Source organism: Camarhynchus parvulus, chromosome 4, assembly GCF_901933205.1.
Source record: "Camarhynchus parvulus chromosome 4, STF_HiC, whole genome shotgun sequence".
Classification (NCBI taxonomy): domain Eukaryota; kingdom Metazoa; phylum Chordata; class Aves; order Passeriformes; family Thraupidae; genus Camarhynchus; species Camarhynchus parvulus.
The window spans coordinates 64,695,269-64,719,113 of NC_044574.1; the positions used below are offsets into that span (position 1 = coordinate 64,695,269).

At 39.1% G+C, this 23,845-nt stretch overlaps 1 protein-coding gene across 1 annotated transcript in view; it reads left to right on the forward strand.

Annotated features, from left to right (window-relative positions):
- KIAA1109 (KIAA1109 ortholog) overlaps positions 1-23,845 on the forward strand; it is an 87,777-nt gene that overhangs the window by 58,054 nt on the left and 5,878 nt on the right. The window contains 26 exon segments of the mRNA XM_030947036.1: positions 835-885; positions 3,655-3,861; positions 3,961-4,199; positions 4,761-5,005; positions 5,504-5,609; positions 7,591-7,688; positions 7,789-7,974; positions 8,675-8,843; positions 9,365-9,576; positions 10,186-10,384; positions 10,980-11,039; positions 11,889-12,115; positions 13,003-13,133; positions 13,979-14,102; positions 14,258-14,367; positions 15,051-15,141; positions 17,208-17,452; positions 17,999-18,214; positions 18,342-18,522; positions 19,378-19,474; positions 21,457-21,618; positions 21,721-21,860; positions 22,027-22,228; positions 22,390-22,593; positions 22,709-22,888; positions 23,352-23,489. Coding sequence (XP_030802896.1) covers positions 835-885; positions 3,655-3,861; positions 3,961-4,199; positions 4,761-5,005; positions 5,504-5,609; positions 7,591-7,688; positions 7,789-7,974; positions 8,675-8,843; positions 9,365-9,576; positions 10,186-10,384; positions 10,980-11,039; positions 11,889-12,115; positions 13,003-13,133; positions 13,979-14,102; positions 14,258-14,367; positions 15,051-15,141; positions 17,208-17,452; positions 17,999-18,214; positions 18,342-18,522; positions 19,378-19,474; positions 21,457-21,618; positions 21,721-21,860; positions 22,027-22,228; positions 22,390-22,593; positions 22,709-22,888; positions 23,352-23,489 — 4,220 coding nt within the window.

Sequence of the window (23,845 nt, forward strand, 5' to 3'; positions counted from 1 at the left end):
TAGTTAATCTTCTGATGGTAATTATTCCTGTTTAAGAGCTATAGTGTCTCTTTAATAGATGTATTTTTCAACTCTCATGATGCATCATTCTTTGTTCTCTCATGTTAGTTTTATCGTTCTAATATCCCTTCTCCAGCCTTTATGTAGTTGACACAACATGGCAGGGCAGGGGAGGAGAACCACTTCCTGTGCATGAACATCATGAATCACTTGCTCAGCATCCACATTGTTCTGGCTTTTTCATTTCTGCCAGGTTCACAGACTCAAAAAGGCCATGCATTATTTTAATTTGTTCCCAGCTGCATCTCTTTCTGTTTGAGTTGCAGAATGAGCTGAACCACAATTCTTTGTAGCACAGATCACCCTCACACAATTTGGGTGTTAGCTGGGTAACCCTCAGTATGTGTACTGGTCTTAGAACATGACTCTTGTAGAAAGGAGCTAAACAATGTCACTTGAGTTTCTCTCTCCTTTTAATTCCTGGGTAGTTTGCAGGATGCTACATAGAAATTAAAACCTACAGAGTTTTATAATTTCCTCAGCTAAATTGCTTCCAGTAAGCTTGTTTCAGAAGGATAAATAAAAGTTCCAGTCTAACAGCCATGAACATATTGGGAGGGTACAAAAGGAAAGGGGGGAAATAATGATAAATCTTAAAAACAGCAAGATCAAAGAACAAACATGAGCAAAACCAAAACCTTCACCGTGGTAATTTTGAAAATAAGTGTCATATTGTGGGTTACAAATAATTAACTGACTAATTTTGCATGACTGTTTATTCTTTATTTGCTTTGTTTTTGTTTTTCTTGCTTTCTCTTCAATCTTCATCTGTAGACTGGAGGATTTTCCTACATCTCCTACAAGCACAGCCAAACAAGAGTTTCTGTATGTCATATTATTATGTTTAATAGTCTTGCAATTAACTCTGTGTTGTGTAGATAATGGCTGCTTTCCTACTCTGTGTGATTGTGGAGGCAGATGATGCTTGAATACATCTTGGTTCATCCTCTAGTATTACCTAGATAAGCTTTTTTAATGAAACCTGCTAAATATCTGCCTAAAACAAGTCATTGTCAATGTTAGCAATACAGTTTGAGGGACTGCTATTGCACTGCACTCACTACTGTAATGTTGGAATGGTTTTAGTGGCCCTTAAGTTCTTTAGATCTGCTCCTGTACTTATTTCAATGAGCTGGAATAGTGTTGATAAATGTTAGGGAACACAGAGGTGAGATTTGCTTTGGAACTGCTGTGCTTGAAATGATAGTTGTGGTGCCATCATGAACAGGGCTGTTCCTTTTTGTCTTTATTTTCCTGTGTGCTGGTTTAACTCCCAGGCATGTTGAAGATCTGTGTCTGTCTATTCAGTGTTGTGGTAATGCAGGATTAACTTTAAAATGTCCTTATAGCTCTGGAAGGAGAGGTGGTGGACTGAAAACTACAAGTGATGTAGGGAAAATAACTGGGATTTATGTTCCTTTTTGTCTGGTAGCAGCATTAAACCAGTGCATCACTGAGTTGTTGAATTGGCTGCTATATGATGTGGTCAACAAAAGTATAAATGATTAAAAGGATTGGATAAATCCATGTTGGATAGGTCTGGTAGTGAGTCATGATCCAGCCTCTGGCTTAGAAAGTCAATTCCTTATGGCTGGAATTAAGGGAAGGATCCCATTACTTACACACAGGTGACTCAGTGCAGTAGTCCCGGTGTGTTACTGGCCTCCTGCTGACTTTTTTCCCCCCACATACTTGGTACAACATTGCAAAAATCTGTTGTGTACTGGCCTTGTAGTCAGTTCTGCAGTGGGACAAAGACTTTTTGTCACTAATTTGTCTGGAGAGTGACCATTTATAGTATTGATGTGAGAATATAGAATTCTTTCTGGAAGCATTACTGGTATATAAGTTAAATAATTAATGATTTTAATGAGATAGAACCAGGTGTGTTACAGGCATGTCACTGTAGGTAAACAAACTGTAGATCTTCAATAATAAATGGGTAGCCAGACAGTTGTTCCACATTCTTGTCATGGAAGTAGGGTTTTTGTAGGCAAGCAGCAATGAAATTACTTTGTTGCATGAAATATGGAGAAAATCACAGTTAATTTTGTTGCGTTTTTTTTTTCTCTTGCAACAGCCATACTGGTGTAATATATTTTTTAATTAAGGAAATGTTTAAAATGGTTTGAATGCAGTAGTATTTTGTGTATATAGATGGAGATGGAAGTGTGTTCTTGACTGGCTTCACAACAGTTGAGTCAGAATGGTAGCACGAAGAGAGTGGGAAAGGAACAAATATCAAGAAAAATAATGGTTTTCTTCCAAAGTAGTGGATTAAAGCAATTCTGGCTTTTTCTTAAGTAATGTTTATTTGTGTAATGCTTTTCTGAAAATTGTTGTGAATTGTTTCTTCCTTCATCACATATTTTGAAATCATTTTTACTTGACAGTCTGCTCTAAAATATTAATTCTGAACTGCTTTAGGTCACTTGCATCTCTTGCATAGCTGTGAAAATCTGAGTGCTCCTTGAACTTGAGGCAATTATTTTGCTGTTGATAGGCCAGTGGTTGCCTTACAGTGCTGTGTATTTCTTGATTATAAGCAGAAGGGTGATGTCTTTTTTTGTTTTGGTTTGTATTTCCACATCTGGGTTACTTTGGGCTTGCTGATATTTTAGCATAAGGGTAAGAAGAAACATTACTTAGAGAGTGGAGTTCATAGAATAATGAATCTTCCACCATGAGACCAAACTGTCTATAAACAATTTAAATATGATACAAAAAGTGTTTTAGCTATACCCCTTCAAATATAGTGTTTGAGAAACTTGCATTGAATGTTTTTATGTGTTTTATATTGTCTATTTTACAAGTCTATAGTCTATTTTATTCAATTTTATAGTCTATTTTTCAGCCATTTTAGCTGATGTATTGCATCTTGACAACTACATGTCCTTCTCTTTGAGGCTGTAATTCTGTGTTGGCTGCATAATGTACTTCCATTGGGTCACCCTCCAGGAATTGACCATAGAAACATTAATGTGTTACCCCAGTATATTTCTAATAGGAGTTTAGTGAATTCTGCTCTGCCAAAATTCTGTTATGACATCAAAAACTGTCAGCTTAGTGCAGTTATCTTTTTATCTTGGGTAACTATTGTGAACTATATCCTCTTCAATATTAAAGTCAAGTTTAGATAATGTATTTTGGAATAATATGTTTGAATTAAACATCAGTATAATGCACAAACTTATGAATCACATGCTGTGTATTTACTGTTAAGTATTTCCTCCAATGACCTATTTGGATGCAAAACTCAAATCTGAGTTTTTACTAAAAGGATTATTCAAGATTATTCCTGAACAGGAGTTGAAATGGAAGGCTCTTTTTTTAATTTCTGTGCGTGGAAATTTGTTTGTCTATGTGCAGCCTGGTGTGTATGGACTGAAATGACCTCAGTTGAAGCAAGGATAGGAGTTTTGAATAGATATTTTTTGGCATGCATGACATGTAGTTCTCTTAAGAGTAGTGTAGTTGTTTGTGGCATGTAGTGCATCTGTGTGTCAAGTGAAAGAAAAAGGGATGTGGGTGTAGTTGACAAACAGTATTACTGCAAAATTCAGCTAACACTTAAAAACTCCCTTTTGCTGCCAGAACTGTGGTGAAGTGCAGCATTGCCAAATCCCAGGCCCTGTACAGCGCCCAGAGGGGGCTGAAAACCAACAACGCGGCCGTGGTCAAGGTGGGCGCCATCAGCATCAACATCCCGCAGCACCCGGCCACGCTGCACAGCATGATGGTGCGCAGCTCCCACCAGCTCTCCAAGCAGATCTCCGACCTCATCCGCCAGCCCTCCACCGCGTGAGTGCTCCCAGACCCCTCCCCTTGCCAGGGTTTGTCACCTCAGGTGCCTGGGCAGGTTAACAGCAAGGATTTCCTGCTTTTTGTCTTGGTCCGCAGGCCCCAGCCAGCAAAAGAGGATGTGGCCACTCCTCTGCCCTCTGAGAAGACTCCAACGAGCATCAATCAGACGCCAGTTGAAACAAATGAGTTCCCACAGCTGCCAGAAGGCTTGGAGAAGAAGCCCATAGTGCTGAAGTTCAGTGCCATGATAGATGGGATTGCTATTGGAGCAGCGCTCCTGCCCTCCCTGAAGGCAGAATACAAGATGGGAAGAATGAGGAGTCATGGAATGACAGGTGACAGTTTGGCCTTCCTATAAGCATCTACAAGCCAGTGTTTCTGTTGACTTACAGCTAGAGCTTTGAATCTTTTGCCATCAGCTTCTTTTTTTTTTAACATGGGCTTCAGCCAGGTGGGCCCATATAGAGAATTTTCACTGTGATTGTTACACAGTTCCCAGAGGCAGAATGCAAAAGCACATGAAGATATGTACACATTCATATATAGCATCCTCCCAGGAAGCTTCCCTCTAACTGCCAAAATCAGGTTATGATCCTTGATTACTTAAATTTTAATTTGTAATGCTAGTTTAGAATAGTCTTGTAAGGCCTCAGTATTCACAAGGTGGTTTGTATGACTTCCCCCTTATTACTATGGAGTCTTCATTTTCTTTAGAAATTGAGACAATCCTGAAGCATGTGGGTGCATATTTATAGTTCTTTGGGTCTCTGAACTCCAGCAACATTTTAACCATTTTAATTTTTTTCTCTTGTTCCAGAACTGTTCTTAAATGTAAGGATAAATGAGAGATTCTTTTGCCAGTTCATACCTTTTCTTTTCTCACCTTCATTTTACAGGTGCCCAAACCAGATTTAATTTTGAGCTTCCAAACCACAGGCTGCGCTTCACTTCAAAAGTTTCTGCCACTGACATGTCAACCATTCCTCCTTCGGCCAGTCTCAACCTGCCTCCTGTCACCATGTCAGGGAAATATGTCATGGAAGAGCATGACACTTACTCTGACCAGATCTGGAGCATTGATGAGCTCCCTGCCAAGCAGGGCTACTACCTGCAGGGCAACTACCTGCGCTGCGTGGCTGAGGTAGGGCTTGAAGGCATCTTTAATAACTTATTTTCCTTCTGTTATGATTCTCTCTGTGCATCTTCACATTTTTTTAAGCAATCTGGCTCTTCCAGAACTCTCAGGTTTACAAGTTGGATCCAAACAGTGAAAAACTAGAAGATTTTTTTATTGTTTTATAGCTGATATTTTTTTTGTCATTAGACAGCTCCATAAATGGAATAATGACATGACATAGAACCTTAATGATATAAAATCTTCTGCTTGACACAGAATGTTCTATTTGGAAGTTCTACTTGTGTACCAATTTCCATAGTTAATTTTTTCAGAAAAAAAGGGATGCTCTTAAAAGAAACATCTGCTGGGGAAAAGCAGGGCATTCCTACTAACGAATTTTTTAGTCAGAAAAATAATCTGGCATGTTTGTAATTCAGAATTCTGATGTTGGCAGCTAAAAAAAAAACAAACCTAAAAATCCACTGTCTTTAAGGTTTTTTCTCAAATTTTCTATTTCTACAGGTTGGCTCCTTTGAACATAATCTCACGACTGACCTTTTAAACCATTTAGTATTTGTGCAAAAAGTGTTCATGAAGGAAGTAAATGAGGTCATACAGAAGGTTTCAGGTAAGTGGAACACTTAAAAGCCGCTTTAAATAAGATCCTCAAACTTTGTTTGATGGCAACATGATGTAGCTCTCAGTCAGGATCAGCTCATTAATTTCACAGACACCCTCATTTCACCTCTAGTGCTGCAAGCAGCAGCAGGAAGCGGAGCTGGACTTTGAAATGATAACAGAGGCTCTGGAAATTATTCTAGGTCTATCATAAGCAGGACTTTTATTGGGAAGCAGGATTGTTTGGTATTCTGGACATCAGCCTCTGTGTGTCTCCATGGTGTGACCTTGGCTGGGTTACTTTCTGTAGTCACTTTGTTTGATATGAATGTTTTTTTGAGTTATCCTAAAAGGCTAACTTTTAGTTTAGTAAGATTCATCAATAGCTGGAAACATCATGAAGAAAGAAAGAATGAGAAGTGTTAACTAAGTAAAAAGAGTGTCTGTGCATCCATCTATACCTTCTTTCATGTCCCTTTTTGTGTGTGTATATATATATATTCAGCTATACACATGCAATAAAAGAATGGTGCAGGTCCACATGATATGGCCTCGAGGCAGTTAGAAAATGCAGTGGAGAAAATGGAAAATGCCCAATTCCCTGAAGGCTAACAAGAAGCACCCTGATACTTGTTCCAGCCAAAATATATTAGTATTGGCTAGTAAGAAAATGCTTGGGGAAAGAATAAATCTTCTGACAGCTGTCATTATATTCTATTAGAACATTTTTTTTGTGGAGGAGCATACAGTGCTGAACCAGGAAACCTGTATTAGCTTTTACAGCATTTCTTAGACCCTGCCTTTCAATCTGCCCTGCATTTTTATGTGAGGAATTTATTACCAGTGCTGGTTCTCTGCTTTTCCAGACTGTAAATTTGTATTGCATGTAGCAGCCTGATGGTTTTTGAAATGTGGCTGTTGCCTTCCATATTGGAGTAATTCAGCAGGGACGTGGTCAGGTCAGCAATCCATGGCTCTGGATGCTCAGTGCAGAACAATGGGGACAGAAATTGGCTTGGTCCCTCTGGCTTGGAGCCAAGTAATTTTTTAAATGGCTTGAAAATACCAATTAGTGTGATGTGCTGCAGTATTTTTTCTAATTACTGTTTGTGTTGCACTAAAGCATTGTTTGCCTATTATCCTTATATAAAAACTGTGTAAGTACCAATTACTGAAGGTGAAGTTGCACAGATTGAGAGCTAGTTAATGAACAGAGCAGTCCATAATAATTGCATCTGGAAATTGAAGGCAGTGTTGATTAAAAGAAAATTATCCAGATACAAAATGGAGTGATAAAAATTTATTGTTGTTTCGGGTTTTTTTTGAATCCATGATTCAACTGCTTGTCCTTACCACCAAATAACTGTAATTAGATCAATTGGCATATTTGGAGGGAATTAATGGCTTAGCCTTTTCCAGCAGCAAGCCCTTCCTATAAACTAAGTTGGAGTGTAGATAAATATCAAGGAGAATTAAAACCAGGATTGCTTCTTCAAGGGTCCATAACTTGGAATGAAATGTGCCAGGATGAGGAATTAAACCCAAAAATAAAAAAATTGCAGAATACTCTTTCCTCCTCTCGTGGAAAAATGCTGATATAATTTCAATTCCTCATTTTCATGGAATTTGCATAGTATTTGGTCAAGTGTTAAACTTGTGGTGTCAGATAACTAGGAGATACACTGGTGCAGGGGACAGAAAGCATCTTTTTTGAAAAGCAGGTGTTACTCCTTTCAGGCTTTGAGACCTCCTGTGGAAAATTTCCCAGGAGGGAGGAACATGCCTCTGTTCTTCCATGCTTAGTGGAGAGATATTAATTGTACGTCAGAAACTGAATCTGCACTGATGTCTCCAGTCCTCACTTGTTTTTATAAATCTTCAACTGGTCACTATTTAAAATGAGACTTAATTCATGGTCACCTTTTTATATGTATTGGTTTTAAAATGTTTTCTTTGATAGAACTGTGACTGTGCATTTTTAATGTGTACAGGAGGGGAGCAGCCAATACCTCTTTGGAATGAACACGATGGCACAACAGATGGAGATAAACCAAAAATTCTTCTTTACTCCCTGAGCCTGCAGTTTAAGGTAATCTTATGATGACAAAACAGTGGTTGGGTTCTGTTTTCCTTTCTCATCATGTCTCTGAACCAGATGCTCATAACTTTGTACCTTCCTTATCCATTAGGGAATTCAGGTGACAGCTACCACTCCCTCGATGCGAGCTGTGAGGTTTGAAACAGGGTTGATAGAACTCGAGCTCTCCAACAGACTGCAAACCAAAGCAATGCCTGGAAGTAGCAGCTACCTCAAACTGTTTGGAAAATGCCAGGTGGATTTGAATCTGGCACTGGGACAGATTGTTAAACATCAGGTTAGTGCTCAGAATTTTTGCATGTAATATTCTTAATAATGTGTGATTAAAAAATTACGTAATCAAGCTAAGAGGTTGTTGCACAGTGCTGGTTTTTATCTGTTTTTCTCATATTATTAATATCTTAGAACTTCTTAGCCCTTTAGAACACTAATAGCCTTTCTGCTGAGTTAAACTCAAAACTTTTGTTGATTATAAATATAATTTTTTTACAATATTTGAATGAAATAATAAGATTAGAGGAGATCCAAACTTAGCCAGACCTACATTTTGACCTAGTTTGTCTGTCTTGGTTTGACAGTGGTACCTCTTGTACTCTTAAACCTGCTGTTACCTGGAATCACTTGTTCTAGGATATGAAAGTGTTTTGTGATGCCTAGAAACAAACAGACAAAGAGAAATCTTAAGACATGTAAATCAACTGTCACAATAGAGAATCTGGATCTATAAATAGCTACATTAGTTAACAATTTATGATAAATGAAGAAAATAATGCTCTGATCAGACCTTAGTGCAAGAATACTGAAAATCCTCAAAGGGGCTTTGGCTAGAGGAGAAAAAAGGGAAGGACAGAACTTGTTGTTTTCATTTTATATTTTGTCAAATGCAGTAATTTGGGGTTTTTTCTTTCCCCTCCCTATCCGTGAACTTTTCCCTGCTGCAAACTCCTCCCTCTTCCCATTTTTTGGAATGTTTTAAGGTTTATGAAGAAGCTGGCTCAGACTTTCATCAAGTTGCCTATTTCAAGACAAGAATTGGATTAAGAAATGCTCTCAGAGAAGAAATCAGTGGCTCATCAGACAGGGAGGCCGTGCTCATTACTCTGAACAGACCCATTGTTTTTGCCCAGCCCGTGGCCTTTGACAGAGGTACTGTAGAGACAGTTGCTACAAGTTTGTGTTCATACTGAGGAAGAGAGATTTTTTTTTTTTTTCTCAAAAGGTTTGGTTATTCAAGATTCTATATATTTCATGTTAAGTAGCTGAGAAATTTGGGAGATCTCCTCCCTGCCAACAGATTGATAAATTTATCATCAAACATCAAAAATTCCATATGTTGAGGTGAATAGTTTTCAGATGGTTTGGAGGAAGTTGCTGTTGTAAATCCTCACAGATGAATAATGCTGAGAACAGCAGGACTTTCTGTATTTTAATGCATTAACTTTGATGGTAAATGATCAGGTTTGTTCATCTTGTCCTTTGAAGCAGGAGCCTGAATGCTGCACCCTGAACATGTGTGTGTCCGTTGTTTTACATCCTCTGACTTAAAGTAATGGAGGAGCTGTAAAAAGGGAGAACAAAAAGAATTTATTTAGTGAATGTACATTTTTTTTCTTAAGGTACAGTTAAAGGCTTTATTACAATTAAGCATTTTTGGTTTCCTCATTAAGCTGTGCTGTTCTGGCTGAACTACAAGGCAGCGTACGACAACTGGAATGAACAGAGAATGGCTTTGCATAAAGATATTCACATGGCCACAAAAGAAGTGGTGGATATGCTGCCTGGAATCCAGCAAACCTCTGCACAGGCTTTTGGCACCCTGTTCCTTCAGCTGACTGTCAATGATTTAGGAATTTGCCTGCCCATCACAAACACACCCCAGGTAAGGAAAAGCATGACTATTGGAAGTCTGTTACAACAGCAATTTGTGTGTGGTGTACATATATGAGAACCAGGTGATATAAGCTTCAAAAAAGGTCTATTTTATAAAAGGAAATAAAAATTAAAATTAAACATAATTATAGATGTGCATATTCAGAGCTAGAAATTTATCAATCTGTACACTTAGGATTGTACATAATTGTACACATCAAAATAAACACAAAAAAAAAATCACATAAAAATTAAAGGTACTTTTTGTCATTGTTCAGTCAAGTCAGGTGTCATTTTTATTGGGGAAAAGAATTGATCCTTGGCTTGTCTTCTCTGGTCATGGGGCCATATGGATTATAGCCCTTGATCAAACATAGATTTCTGTTCCTTTTCCAGATGCTCAAATAAATTTATAATGTAGGTGTTGCATTTAGGAAACAGCAATGCAAGGTGTTGTATAGGCAGAGGTGATGCTTTTGAAACTCTCTACAGAGAAGGAAAAATACAAGGAGATATGAGCAGGGGTCAGTTATTAGGGAAAGATAAATGGCATTTAGTAAATGTAATCACTTTGACATTGCACTGACCAGTAAGTTCTCCCTGTGATTTTCTTTTCCAGTCTAACCACTCTGCAGATCTCGACACTGGCTCTGCTTTAGTCCTGACTATTGAAAGCACACTCATCACTGCCTGCTCCTCCGAATCTTTAGTTAGCAAAGGGCATTTTAAAAACTTCTGCATCCGCTTTGCCGATGGCTTTGAGACAAGTTGGGATGACTGGAAACCAGAAATAAGAGGAGATCTAGTCATGAATGCATGTAAGTGCAGGTGATTTCATACTGGACAAGAGTATTTCAGATATACATCCACTTTTGCCTTTGCCATTGACTTGAAAAACAGTTGAGCTTTACCAATAAACCTAAAGAAAAGACTTTGGCCTTTTGAAAGCAAAATAATATGGATCCAAAAGGTTATATTCCTTTGTTGTTGTTTTCCTTTATTAATATAAACTTTGCTGCTTTATATATAATTGTAATAATTTAATCTTTGCCTAAGAGATATTTGAAGAGTTGGATGCATTGCTTTTATATAATTACATAAGATCCCAGTAAGATTTTAATAGTCTAATATAGAATATTTTTATATAATGTGAAAATTCCAGATTTTTTATGGGTTTTTAAGTTGATTCAATACATATGTGTATTATACATGATATATATGTAGAATTTTGTATATTACCAAGTAGGTTCACTTTACTAAGTAAGAAAAGTCTTTCAATGGGAAATAAAACTAGAACTCCTGTGATTCTTGAATTATGGCAGGCAGGAGACTGAGGGTGGGATTGGAAGGGCTGCTCTGAAGCAGCTTTTACTGGCTGCCTAATCAGGGACTTGCTTTGTATGCTCCATGTAGGTGTTGTGCCAGATGGAACCTATGAAGTGTGTTCCAGGACAACAGGCCAAGCTGCAGCAGGTAATGTGCTTGTTTTAATTAATCAAGTCCTACAAAGAAAAGCATTCATAGAATATGAAATTTAAGTCCTTTAAGTGTGTTTTAGTTTAATTGATTGGAGAAGATTCAGCAATAGTTGCCATAACAGTCAGCATTGCTTCCTGTCCTAGGGACTGCTCAGTCTTCCTCATGCTGAGACTTTGCACCGTGAGCTGCCATCCCTCTCTTTCCTCTTCCAGAAAAGGCTTCTCTTTTTCCCAAATTCCCTCTCAGTGCAGTCTAAGTAGTCTGGACCTTCTCCAGAGCATTCAGAAGTAGCTGTCAGTCTCTGTATTAGTCATACTTCCATCTAGAAAGAAAACCAGTATCTTGTGTTGTCATGCTTAGAGCAAGGGCTGTATTTTGACGCTGAAAAGTGGCACTCAGAAAAATCCTGGGCAGACAGGATATTCACTAGGCACAGAACACACATAACATCTTCCAGCATCATTGTTCAAGACTTGAATAAATAGGTCAGCATTTGTACAGGCAGAAAGACATGCTTTATGTTTCTTGCTGTTAGAAATTCTCTTTTGGAATAGTGTACTTGCCTGCATTTGTATGAGCTGAAGCTTGAGATGCTCTTTACTTGCTCTGAAAGGAATGTATTTTCATTAGGTCTGCCTGTGTTATATCACTTGTTTAAGAAATACTGTGAAGTATTTTCATTAAGCATTTCAGTTGTGGAATGTGTTTTCCTGAGAATGGACAGAAAAGATAGTTCTTTGTAACTGAAAAACACTGTATTGGCTACTGGGTAGGTAATTCACTATGAGGGATTTTTTTAAAAGAGGAAAAACTGTTTAAACTGATTTATTTATTTTAACACAGAAAGTAGTAGTGCTGGAACCTGGACACTGAATGTGTTGTGGAAGATGTGTGGTATTGATGTCCACATGGATCCAAACATTGGGAAAAGACTGAATGCTTTGGGCAACACCCTCACAACACTGACAGGAGAGGAAGATATTGATGACATTGCTGACCTCAACTCTGTGAACATAGCTGACCTTTCAGATGAGGATGAAGTTGACACCATGTCTCCCACTATCCATGCAGTAAGTGAGCCCACCTAAATAAGTTCTACTAATTGGAAAAAGTCTTCTGTCAAATGGAAAGGTCTTAATCTTGAGTCCAGCATGTGAGACTTTTTTGCTCATGCAAGTCTTGTTGCAAATCAGAAACATCTGTGTGTGGGTTTTCTAACTCCCTCTTTCAAAGGCAACAAATTGCAGATCATATTTCTACTGGTTTTATGTGGAAATAATGATCTGGATTTGAAAACATGGAGGGGACACAGTACCTAACCTCAGATATCTGAACTGTAAAAGCTGTGGTTTTCTTCTAGGTTTTCTTCACAGGAGAGTAAGTTACTAACATGAAAAAACTTTATAAAAACCTACTTCTACTCAGTATGCTGTTGATCTCGCTTTTTGGTTTTCTACAAAACCATTTTAACAGCTGTTCCTTAATGTCTCTAGCCTGCTGACTGAGGAAACATTATCCCAGCCCACTAATGCTCCTGTTTGTTGTTCAGAAATCAGGTGGAGGTTCCTTGGGTGGAGAGGCACGCAAGCTCACATTTGGGCAGCGGATTGTAAATCACCTGCTGGGTTTGAGCCCCCCAAGGCACCGATACTCTGTTCCTGTAGAATATCTCTGGGGCTCAGCGAAGCGGGATCTGCTCCAGCCTAGCAGAGCACATATGAAAGCAGGCAGATCCTGCTCTTGGGGACATGTATGTAGTAGTTACAGTGTGTCTAACTGAATCATGGGCTTTGGATCACTGGAAAAAAAATCCAATCAGCTGCCTGTTCACATGAATTGATTTTTTTGCATGCACTAGTCCAAATTTGAAGGTGTGAAATTCACTTTGCCTGTTGTTCAGAATGTTCTGATGTCCAGTTTTTCATGAGGACATGAATGAAATGTTCATTTTGAACAGGAGATCGTTGATCACCGGCTGCAGGGAGCTTCCAGTATCCAAACTGGAGAACAGCGAGGAAGGAAATTTATGAAGCGTTTGGTTGATATTAGAGAGCTCAATGAGCAAGCAAAAGTCATTGATGACCTAAAGTAAGTTTGGTTTGCTTCATGTTTGTATCGTACATCTCATGGCACTGTTAGGGTTAAGTGCATATTGTTGCCTTTATTTGTAAATAAAAGGATTCCAAAAGCAAAGGCTGTATCTGCAAGTGCTCTCTCAAATCCCTCGGGTTGTTCCATAAGTGTCAGATTTGTCTGCATTTTTCTGACTCTGAATTTTAATGACTGATTTATAATCCTTTTCCTATTGATTCAAAATCAGACTTCCATCTTGATTTATCATCATGCTGATTACTTTAGCAAAATATATTACTTTGAAACTGTAATAAGCTTAGGAAGAAGAAGAAGATAATTTAAATAGACTTTTTTTGGCACCTTGTACATGATGTTTTCAAGATGAAACTTGAAAACTTCCTTATACTGTGCTTGAGAAAACCCTTAAGAAAAAATTAGTTCAGATTTCACAAATCTCATCTGACCTTCTGTGTATTTTATGAATAGTATTTTCAAACTTTGGGCTTGTCTGGGCTTTTCTCCCCCTTCTTCCCAAGACAGACTTTCTATAAATGGATCTGTCTGTGATGGGAGTACAGGAGTTGGTAGTTACGTGTTCAATAATGAAAAGGGACACATGTTTTACTGTTTGTACTTAAAATGAGATTGCTGTCACCATTTAGTGGGAAATTTTTTCTGAAATTAGGAATTTAGGTTAAATGTTTGATTTTGTACTTCTATGGCTATATTTGGCACTGGTCCTAAGTATTGAGACGGAAGAGAAAATTGCATAATTCCCAGGGAAAGCATTCTTACAACACAGATTTTTGAAATTGTGGAAATAATATCTGTAAGGTAACTCAATCATGCTTTACCTCCAGGAAATTAGGTGCAAGTGAAGGGACCATAAACCAAGAAATTCAGCGCTATCAGCAGCTGGAGTCGGTGGCTGTGAACGACATCCGTAGGGACGTCCGCAAAAAGCTCCGGAGATCCAGCATGAGGGTGAGTAGGATGAGGCTCCTTTGAGAATATTGTAGCACTTGTGTCCCAAAAACCCTTGGACTTTGCTGGCACTCCCATGTGCAGTAGCATTTTAGCTTGCCAGAGTTTTTCTCTGTGTTCTCAGTTGTTGCATTTCCATGTTGTTTCTGGTTTAGGCTGCCTCCTTGAAAGACAAGTGGGGTCTGAGCTACAAACCCAGCTACAGCCGATCAAAGAGCATTTCAGCATCAGGGAGGCCACCTCTGAAGAGAATGGACAGAACAAGGTGAGCCTCTGGGCATTTGGGATTTGTGATTGCCACAGCAGCACGTGGGACAGGGGAAAAGTTGGACTTGGGCCTCAAGAGTCCTTTTACCACAGGCAGCAGCTGTTTGTGGTAGAACTGGGTAGAAAGAGGTCATTTTGGAAAGCAGGCATATTCTAAAATGCATTTTTTCCTCATTTTTCTGAAACCTCTGAGAAGATTTCACTTCTACAACAACTTGGGGTTTTCTACAGAATCCCATTTTCAAAACATATTGAAGAAATGTATATAAGGAAAAATGGTGTAGTGTAATAATCTTGTTTTCTACACCTGATTTACAGTCATCTGCTTTTTAAAAGGGCTCTTGTAATGAGAAGAATAAACGGAGATGCTTTTTTCTTTGAATGATTGTCCCATGTGGCAGATTACAAATAGCTTATTTTTCTGTAATTTCTGCATGTTGGCTTCAGGATTGAAAAGCTTGCACAGAGATATTAGCAGAGATAGAGTACTGGCCAAGTCATGTCCAGCTTCCTTCTTTTCTCCCCCTCCTTCCTTTTCACATACCCAAGTGCTTCAATTACGATTTTATATATTCTTCCCTAAAAAATGCTAAGTGTGACCTTGTATTTGTGTAGTTAAATGTTTGTGTGACCCTAAAATCCTGTAGTATGACTCAAGAAGCTGTTTTGTTTTGCTTGCAGCTCTCGACTGGGAGACAGTGAAGACCTCCCAGATATCCGTGTGGATGCTGCATCCCCTGGGCCAAGAGTAACCTTCAACATACAAGATTCTGTAAGAATTACTTTATATGCCCTATAATTGTATTTCCTCTGCCATTTGGTCACCAGTTCATGAGATAATTACATCCAGGCAAACCCGAATTGTGTCTGCTTTGCCTCAAATTACAGATGTGTTTTTGAAAAATAGACTTATTTTCTTAGAAGACCTGTATTTTGGTTTCTTGGCACAGAAATTGACTCATGAGAGAAAAATATTTTAAAATGGCCTGAGTTATTTCTTAGGCTCACACAGTAGTAATTTTGTTGGAATTTTTGCCAGAGGTGTGCAAAAAATCACCTAGGTTTTTTGGTGTTTGAATATATTTAGAGTTTTGGAAATGGGTATTAGTTTGCTGTAGCTGTACAGGTATATCCTTCTCAGTTTTTGAAATGGATTGTTGAATTGGTTTGGGTTTTTGTTTTTTTGGTATGCTTTCTCACGTTTAAAATGTTTATTTTGCATGGTTGACATTATTGTAATTATTTTAATTTCTATATTTTTTCATTTCTATTAAGTTGAATCAAACAGCTTTGGGGATTGCACAACAATCCAGCTGTCCAGGGGAAGGGTATTTTCAGGTATTTCTGAGCAGAAACAAGTATTCTTTGCCAGAGAACTAATTTATCTCATAAGGAGCTGCTTTTCAATATTTCATCTCTTTTGCACTCAGCTAAACAGAATGTATATCGAGCTTGAAAATATTTAAATACATAAACTAAGTAGAGGAACATGATTTATTGTTGATGCACCCTTATGTAGACTTCTTCTAAAATGAATTACTGACTTTTTGCTTAAAGATTGAGCAAGGCTGATGTAAAGTGACCAAGTCTAGCCTTGAAATGTGCTTTAGAGGCTGATTTTAGTGTGTGTCTTCACATGTGACATTGTGTTCCAATGTGATGGCAGTCAACACTGGTACAAAATAATTACCAGGTGGGAGGACTACTTCTCACACTCTTATTTCTGTTTAAATTCTTATATTTAGTGCAGAATAAGACATTTTCAAATAATAGCAAGTAGGGAATTTTCCAAAACTTAATATCCTGAGAACAAGTGGAGTTTTTTAACTGCTTTCAAAACCATTGTTAGGGAGAATAGTCTTTTTCTTTAAAAAAGAATTAATCAAGCAAACTCAAAACTCATAACAAATCAGGAAAGGCAAAACTAAACAAGCAAGCAAAAAAACCAAACTGAAGAGACAGTAATGTACTTTTTCTCCCTTCTAACTCTCCTTAATGCTCCCAGGAAATAAATGCCTGTTTGAGAGAATGGTGGAAATGACCTGGGAATGTGCTTTGCACATTTAAATATGTTCACATTTAAAAGCTACCCTGCCTATTGTTGCTATGTAAAAGCCCAGTTAGCTTAGGTTTTGCTGGCATACCAACAAACTATTAATCACTTAGAGGTACCAAATGTTGAACATTTTTTTAAAGATGTGTTTTGCTGACATCATGCCAGTTGTTCATCAGAGCTGTAATTTGAATGTGCAGACAACAACTGTGTAGCTCTACAGTGATACTGCATAGGAAGTGCTAGTGTTTAACACTTGTAGATGCTTTTCAGAGGCATTTTAAGAATTTAATGTTGGAAAATGGCTTGTGGCATGATTTCTGTGAGAAGCAGGAGGCTCCTTTAGGCCATTCAGTTCCATGCTCAGGCTGGGATGGCCAGGGTGGTGCTGTACATTCTGTCTAGTGCCCTGTGTGCCCTGACTAACGCTTCCTGCAAGTCATGGGCACTTGGGCTGCCTTCTGTCCTTTGCTTTTGAAATAGTTCTTAAATTTAAATGCAATGTTTCCTGTCCTTCTAAATTGGTAAGAGCATGATGAATCTTTGTCTACCAGGCTGGGCTCAATCACTAGGCAATGGCAAAAGGTCTTCCCACCAAGCTTTCATTCCCTTCTTTTTCATAATCCTCCTGCAATTCCTTCACCTGCTCTCTTGTGTTATGAGGAACTCAGAAGTGAGAGTTTCTCATAGCAGGCCTGCTTCTTTATTTCCAGATCTATCTACTGCATTCTCTGTGGAAATCCAATCTGTGGAAATTTACTATCTTTTTGTCTTTTCACAATCAGTTTCCAGAGGAGACAGAAATGGACCTTTTGTCCGTAACTATTGATGGTCCCTCCCATTACTCATCTGCTAGTGAAGGCTCATGCTCGGTATTTGGTTCACCCAAAACTCCAGCTGTCTTCTCACCCGGCATTCCCTTCCAGCCTGAAGAAGGACGCCGGGATGACAGTTTATCCTCCAGCAGCGAGGACTCGGAGAAGGACGATGACCATGAAAGGGAGAGGACCTATTTTTATAGGAAACCACCGTAAGTAATGGTCCTGAGGAATGACACAGAAATGAAGAAGATAACTGAATATGCTTTCAGTACTCTTGAACTTGAAATATTGAATTTAAAGCTACAAATTCTGTTGCTGATGAAGTAGTGAATACACTCAAATGTGTGTGTGGAAGGCAGGTGAGGTTGTGTTCACTAGAGGGACTGTGTGGGAAGGAGTGATCCTGGTTGGAAAAGGAGGTAGCTGTTACAAAGTTCAACTCTTGGAACAGAATAAAAAAGCTTGGAAAGTGAGGCTTTTGACCACAGAACAGGGTGTAGCTCCACAAACTGAATGTGAAAATGTGGCTACTTACAAATATGAAATCGATTGTGTGGTATATTTTTGTTCCTTTTTTGATTGAGAGTTTAAGGAAAGCTTAGTTTTTTGTGCTACTATTGCTGCATATCAGATAAGGTCTTTTCCCAAAATGTTTTCATAAGATCCTATAGTGTGGACATAGTTTGGGAATGCCTTGTAGCCCCTGCTGAGGTGAATGTCCTGCTGATACCTGCCCCCCACCTGTGCCTGTGCAGGAGCACCTCTCGCAAGAAAGCCACGGGCTTTGCTGCTGTGCACCAGCTGTTCACCGAGCGCTGGCCAACAACACCCACCAACAGGAGTGTCACTGGCACCACCACGGAGAGAAACATTGACTTTGAGCTCGATATCAGGGTTGAAATTGATTGTGGGAAGTGTGTGCTGCATCCCACGATGCTCCAGCAAGAGCACGATGACATCAGTTTGCGAAGGTAGGAAATGTGTGCGTTAGTTTATTACCAGCAATTAATTATCACTGCTTAATAACAGCACCATAAGTTGTTCTGGCCCAGTGTGGCACAGCAAATTACTTTAATAACATGAGGATATTTATTTCAGGAGCTATGATCGGAGTTCCAGGAGTTTGGATCAAGAGTCTCCTTCAAAAAAGAAGAAATTTCAGACTAATTATGCATCTACTACTCACTTACTTGCTGGCAAGAAAGTGCCATCATCTCTACAGACAAAATCCAGTGATGTGGAAACAACAGTGTTTTATATTCCTGGGGTGGATGTAAAGGTAAAATGGAGGGATAACTCAGCAGGGAGGCAGTGACAATGTTTTCTTTCCAACACAGTCAAACTGTACGTTTCCTTGGTTTTTTAATCATTGTTTCTATATCCTAGCATGAACGGGTCTCAACAAAAGAGTCCTTGTATTTTGTGATTTGAAATCCTAATGGAGTAAGAACAGGGAAAAATCTCTCACTGCTGAACAAAAACTTGATGTAATTCTGCTGAGGCAATGCCATGAATCAAATGCTCCTCCCTTGATACAGCTTGGCTTTTCTAGTCTTGCAATGTGGAAGGACCATGTCCAGTATTCCATGCTGTACTCAGGGATAACAGTTACACCTCAGGTCCTGCCTGTTGCTTCTAGTCAAATTCAGGAGTGACTGAACGTTCTCTACAACTTCTGTTATGTTCTGTGTTCTCAGTAGTAGTCTACTGTGCACATGGAGGAGGTGTGAACTCCTGCGTTCAGAGGTATTTTGGTTTTTGTAATGCCAGTTTCTGTATGCCTGTGTTCAGTAGTGGAACAGTTCCACCACGCATTAAGACATAGGTGTGCATAGGTGGCACAGGGTGCATGTGATGTAACAGAGAGAGAAACAAGCTTTAGTGTTCCTAAATAATGAATTTCCTCTGTTTCTCTGTGTTTTGTTGAATTTTTTAATAGTTTATTAATTTATCTCTCTTTTTGTGTGCTAAGTTTTCAGTTCTTTTTGTGTATAGGATGTAAATTGGAATGTAATGTATCTTACATTGTAAAGAATGAAAAGAAATAAATTTTGGAGGGAAGGAGTGGCACCAAATGGCTGTACAGCAATTGAATTCTTCATGTGAAGTAACTTGATCTTGCTTTGCTTTCCAGCTGCACTACAACTCCAAGACTCTAAAGACTGAATCACCAAACACTTCTCGAGGATCCTCTTTGCCACGCACCCTTTCCAAAGAGTCCAAGCTGTATGGTATGAAAGATACTGCCACATCTCCTCCTCTCTCTAGCACTATCCACAGCAAGACTAACACCTTACTTCCTCCCCAACCCCCACCCATCCCATCAGGTACTTATAGACAAACTTTCTGAACCTTTCATGGATATATTGTTCCTTGGTGTAATCTACTGCCTTTAGATCTGGCTGCACCTTACCTGGAGCACTGTGTTTATCCAGGCTTGACTTTAGCTGCAGAAACCTGACCCCAGAAGCAAGAATGCAGTTCATAAAGCTGCATGTTCAGACATTGTTTGCCAAAGCAATCTCAGTAACATTTTTGTCATAGTCACCATATCCCAGTGTTGGGCTGTCACTGCCTTCTCCCAGTTTTCATTTAACAAAAGAATGTTGGAAAGCAGTGTAAATATCTGTAAATGTCTCACCCATGGCCTCTAAATAGCCATGATTTGGAGTAAGCTGAGTTCTAATACAGGCTTTGTTGTGTCTCCAATGATTCCTGTTTTCAAGCAGGAGGCTCTTGTTACCTCATGTTGGATCCAGAGGCATGTAGATTGCATCTCCAATTTGAGACATTCACTCTTCTCTCCTTTGGCATTTAAATACTGCTTTAAACACAAAGCCAAAATTTTGTCAGAACTTGATCACCAAGCAAAATGAATAACTGGAAGTTGTGCTTGTGGATTTTACCTTATAAAATCACCAGAGATGCTGGGAGAGAACAGTGAAATGGGGATACTTTCCTCAATTCTCCATGCTGTTGAACCATTAGCTCTTACTCCTTTAGGTGGCCATCCTCTTTATGATTGCCAGATGCTATGTAGTGGTTTATGCTACTTCTCTTCACTTTTGTTCCCTACTCTATCTTCTTTCTAATCTTTGCCTTTAATTCTTATCACATGATGTCCAGGTCTTGAGTCTTGCTGGTTAAATGTCTGTAAGCTCTGCATTTGGTGTGGAAATTGCACTTGTATGATAATGTATATGCCCCCCCCAAGACTGGAGATTGGCTTGTAATTGCTTTATTTCTTTATGCATTTTATTTCTATAACTATTTATTAGTCCTGAATGGTTTTGAAACACATCTATTGTTGTTTATGCTACTTTTTTATGATCATACTCTTCCTCTGGAATGGAGACCAACTTGTTGTGTTGTCTTTGGTTTCCAGTAAAAGTAAGATAGGACCATGTAGTCAGAGACATGAGACAGAATAATTTGCACAGAATGGGAAGTCAGTGTTTTCTCTTTTTTTAACAAATGAAAGGATTTTTAATCTCTGTTTTAGTAGTTAATTTTTATCTTTGTCTTGTAGAATTTTAAATCTATTTCTCCATTGATGTATATTCATTCTAATAGCTGTATTGCATAGAGACAGTAAGTGAGCTGGTACTTATATCTTCTGTGCATATTAATATTTTAATGAGCATGGATTCAAGATTCCTCTTCCACAAATTTACAAGACAGTAACCTTTTTGTTAGTTTATACTCTGGCTAGTTCCAAGCTTTCAAAAATCATGTTTTAGAATCTTTAGTCATTCTTTGCATAAATATAGTAGGATTTGCCATTTGCAGTTTTAATTTTTTGATGTATTTTCTCTATTTAAACTGACATTCTTTCCAGAGTTGTTGATTAATTTTTCCTAATACCACTTTCATTTCCAGTCAGCTGTGGTTACTTTGCAGTGGACAGTTGGACAAGAACTGTCTGTGTTTGCTTTCAGTGCTATTTTCTAAAAAGTGAGGTGTTGACAACAGAGTGCTTGGTTGAGAACATGAGCAATGGAATGACTACAGTTAAGCCTTACAGACTAATGGTTATTTCTGCAAAGTGAAAACTTAATGACCTCATTTCTTCTAGCAGACCTAATCTCCATCTCTTCAGATGATAGAGACAATTAGAGGGCACAACTTGATAAGTTATTAAGCGCCTTCTAATGTTTATCAGTTACTGCTCAGTGGTATTACCCTAGGCAAATGTATCTTCTCAATGTTGCAGCCAAAGGGAAAGGAAGTGGTGGAGTGAAAACTGCTAAGCTCTACGCCTGGGTTGCACTCCAGTCACTGCCAGAGGAGATGGTGATCAGCCCCTGCCTCCTGGACTTCCTGGAGAAAGCCCTTGAAACCATTCCCATCACACCCATAGAAAGGAATTACACAGGTCAGTTGCATAGTTGTACTCTGGCACTCTGTGCTTTTTTGGTATTGAGCTGCTTTCCCCTTCAAATTCCACTTTCTAATGAGTTCTTGTACTTGTTAAAAGCTGTTAGCTCCCAGGATGAAGACATGGGACAGTTTGATATACAAGATCCCTTGGAAGAGTCCACAACATCCTTGGTGTCATCCTCAACATCAGCATATTCCTCCTTCCCTGTAGATGTGGTGGTTTATGTACGAGTCCAGGTGAGGGTTTAACTCAACATTCAGGGTAGTAACCTGCCTTAGTCCCTGTCTTTTAAACAAGCCATGGTTCTACATTTCATTTGTAAGGAATAAAAACTCTTATAAAAAAACTTCCTAAAGAATAAAGTGTCCCTTCTGAATGCTTTATTTTCTTTCTGCCTGGCAGCCCTCTCAAATCAAGTTCAGCTGCTTGCCAGTATCCAGAGTTGAGTGTATGCTGAAGTTGCCTTCCCTGGATCTTGTTTTCTCTTCCAACCGAGGAGAACTGGAAACTTTAGGCACAACATACCCATCAGAAAGTGTGTCCATTGGTGGCAGTACTCCACAGAGTGGCTCCAAGAATTCAGCTGGTAAATCTGGAGCACCAGGTAATATGTGTGTGAATGTTAACTCTGATTCAGAATATTTAAGCTATATTGCTGATAGAGGGCATAATTTGAAGTGTATTTGGTCTGTTTAATACTGCTGTTAACATTAAGCATTATTTCATGTTTGAAAATGCTTTAAAAATCTGATTTTTTGCCCCCAGGTTCATCACCTGGCCTCGGCAGCCCTCTGGGCAGGACGAGGCACAGCAGCAGCCAGTCAGATCTGACGACTTCCAGCAGCAGCTCTTCAGGCCTGAGCTTTACTGCCTGCATGTCTGACTTCTCCCTTTATGTGTTCCACCCCTACGGAGCTGGAAAACAAAAATCAGCTGTTACCGTGCTGACCCCTGGATCGGGAGCCTTGGGTACGGAAGGAGGTTTTGTTTGCTTTGATGAACGGGATTCAAGTGTGCCACGGGTTTCTGAACTGCAGATTTGAAGGGATCACACAAGATGAAACTGTTTCCTTCCTCCTTCTAGGGAATGTGGATGAGGAGCCCACTTCGGTCACTGGCCGGAAGGACTCCCTGAGCATCAACCTGGAGTTTGTGAAAGTCAGCCTGTCACGGATCAGGCGTTCGGGAGGCTCCTCCTTTTTTGAGAGTCAGTCTGTGAGCAAAGCTACCAGCAAGATAGACACCACATTGATCAACATATCTGGTAAATGCTTCTTTCATTTTAATCCCAGCTAATTACAGAACTGCTGTTCCAGTGATGGACTTTACTCTTGGCAGTGGTTTTTTTTTGTAAGATCTGTGTACTTATTTTCTGCCCCTGCACAGGGGATCCTGACTTACTGGGAAAACACCAGGATGGTTGTGATTAATTTGCCATTAAAGTCCTCCCATGAGGAGTCTGAGGCACATCCAACACAAGCAGGACTCAACATAATGTGTATTCTTGGGTTCTACACATGCAAATACAATGCAAATACAATGCATTTCATGTGTCTTTATGAAATGCATTTGTATCTAATGGTTGGACTTGAAGAAATGGCAACACCTCAGGAAAACTGTTTTTTCCTGACAGCAGAGACAACACTATTAGGTGAAGGAGAATATGACTTGGTTACCAAAACCTGTTATTACTGAGAATTTACAACTGTGTGCATGTGCTTTTTCAGCTGTCTGTGACATAGGATCTGCTTCTTTCAAATATGACATGCGCCGCCTCAGTGAGATCCTGGCCTTTCCCAGGGCTTGGTACAGGAGAAGCATTGCTAGAAGGCTCTTCCTGGGTGATCAGACAATAAATCTGCCAGGTAGGAGACTGCTGCTTATCACAAAAAAAACTTGTTACACAAAGAGAGTAGGCATTTTATAAGCATTTATTGCCTGTGTCATATTAAATCATTGAATAGATGTAAATGTATTATGATTGACTCCATATGCAGTCACTCAGATGTCTAGTAGGAAATCCTAGACAGAAGTGATAAAATAGTAATTTAAAGAGCATATTCCAAGGCCAGGTAGGATGGGGCCCTGAGCAACCCAATCTACTAAACAGCATCTTGCCCGTGGCAGGGTTGGAACCAGATATTTAAGGCCCCTTCTCAAACTATTCTGTAGTTCTATGTTACATTAAAAAAACAGTAGAAAACTTTGAGTTATGTTAAAT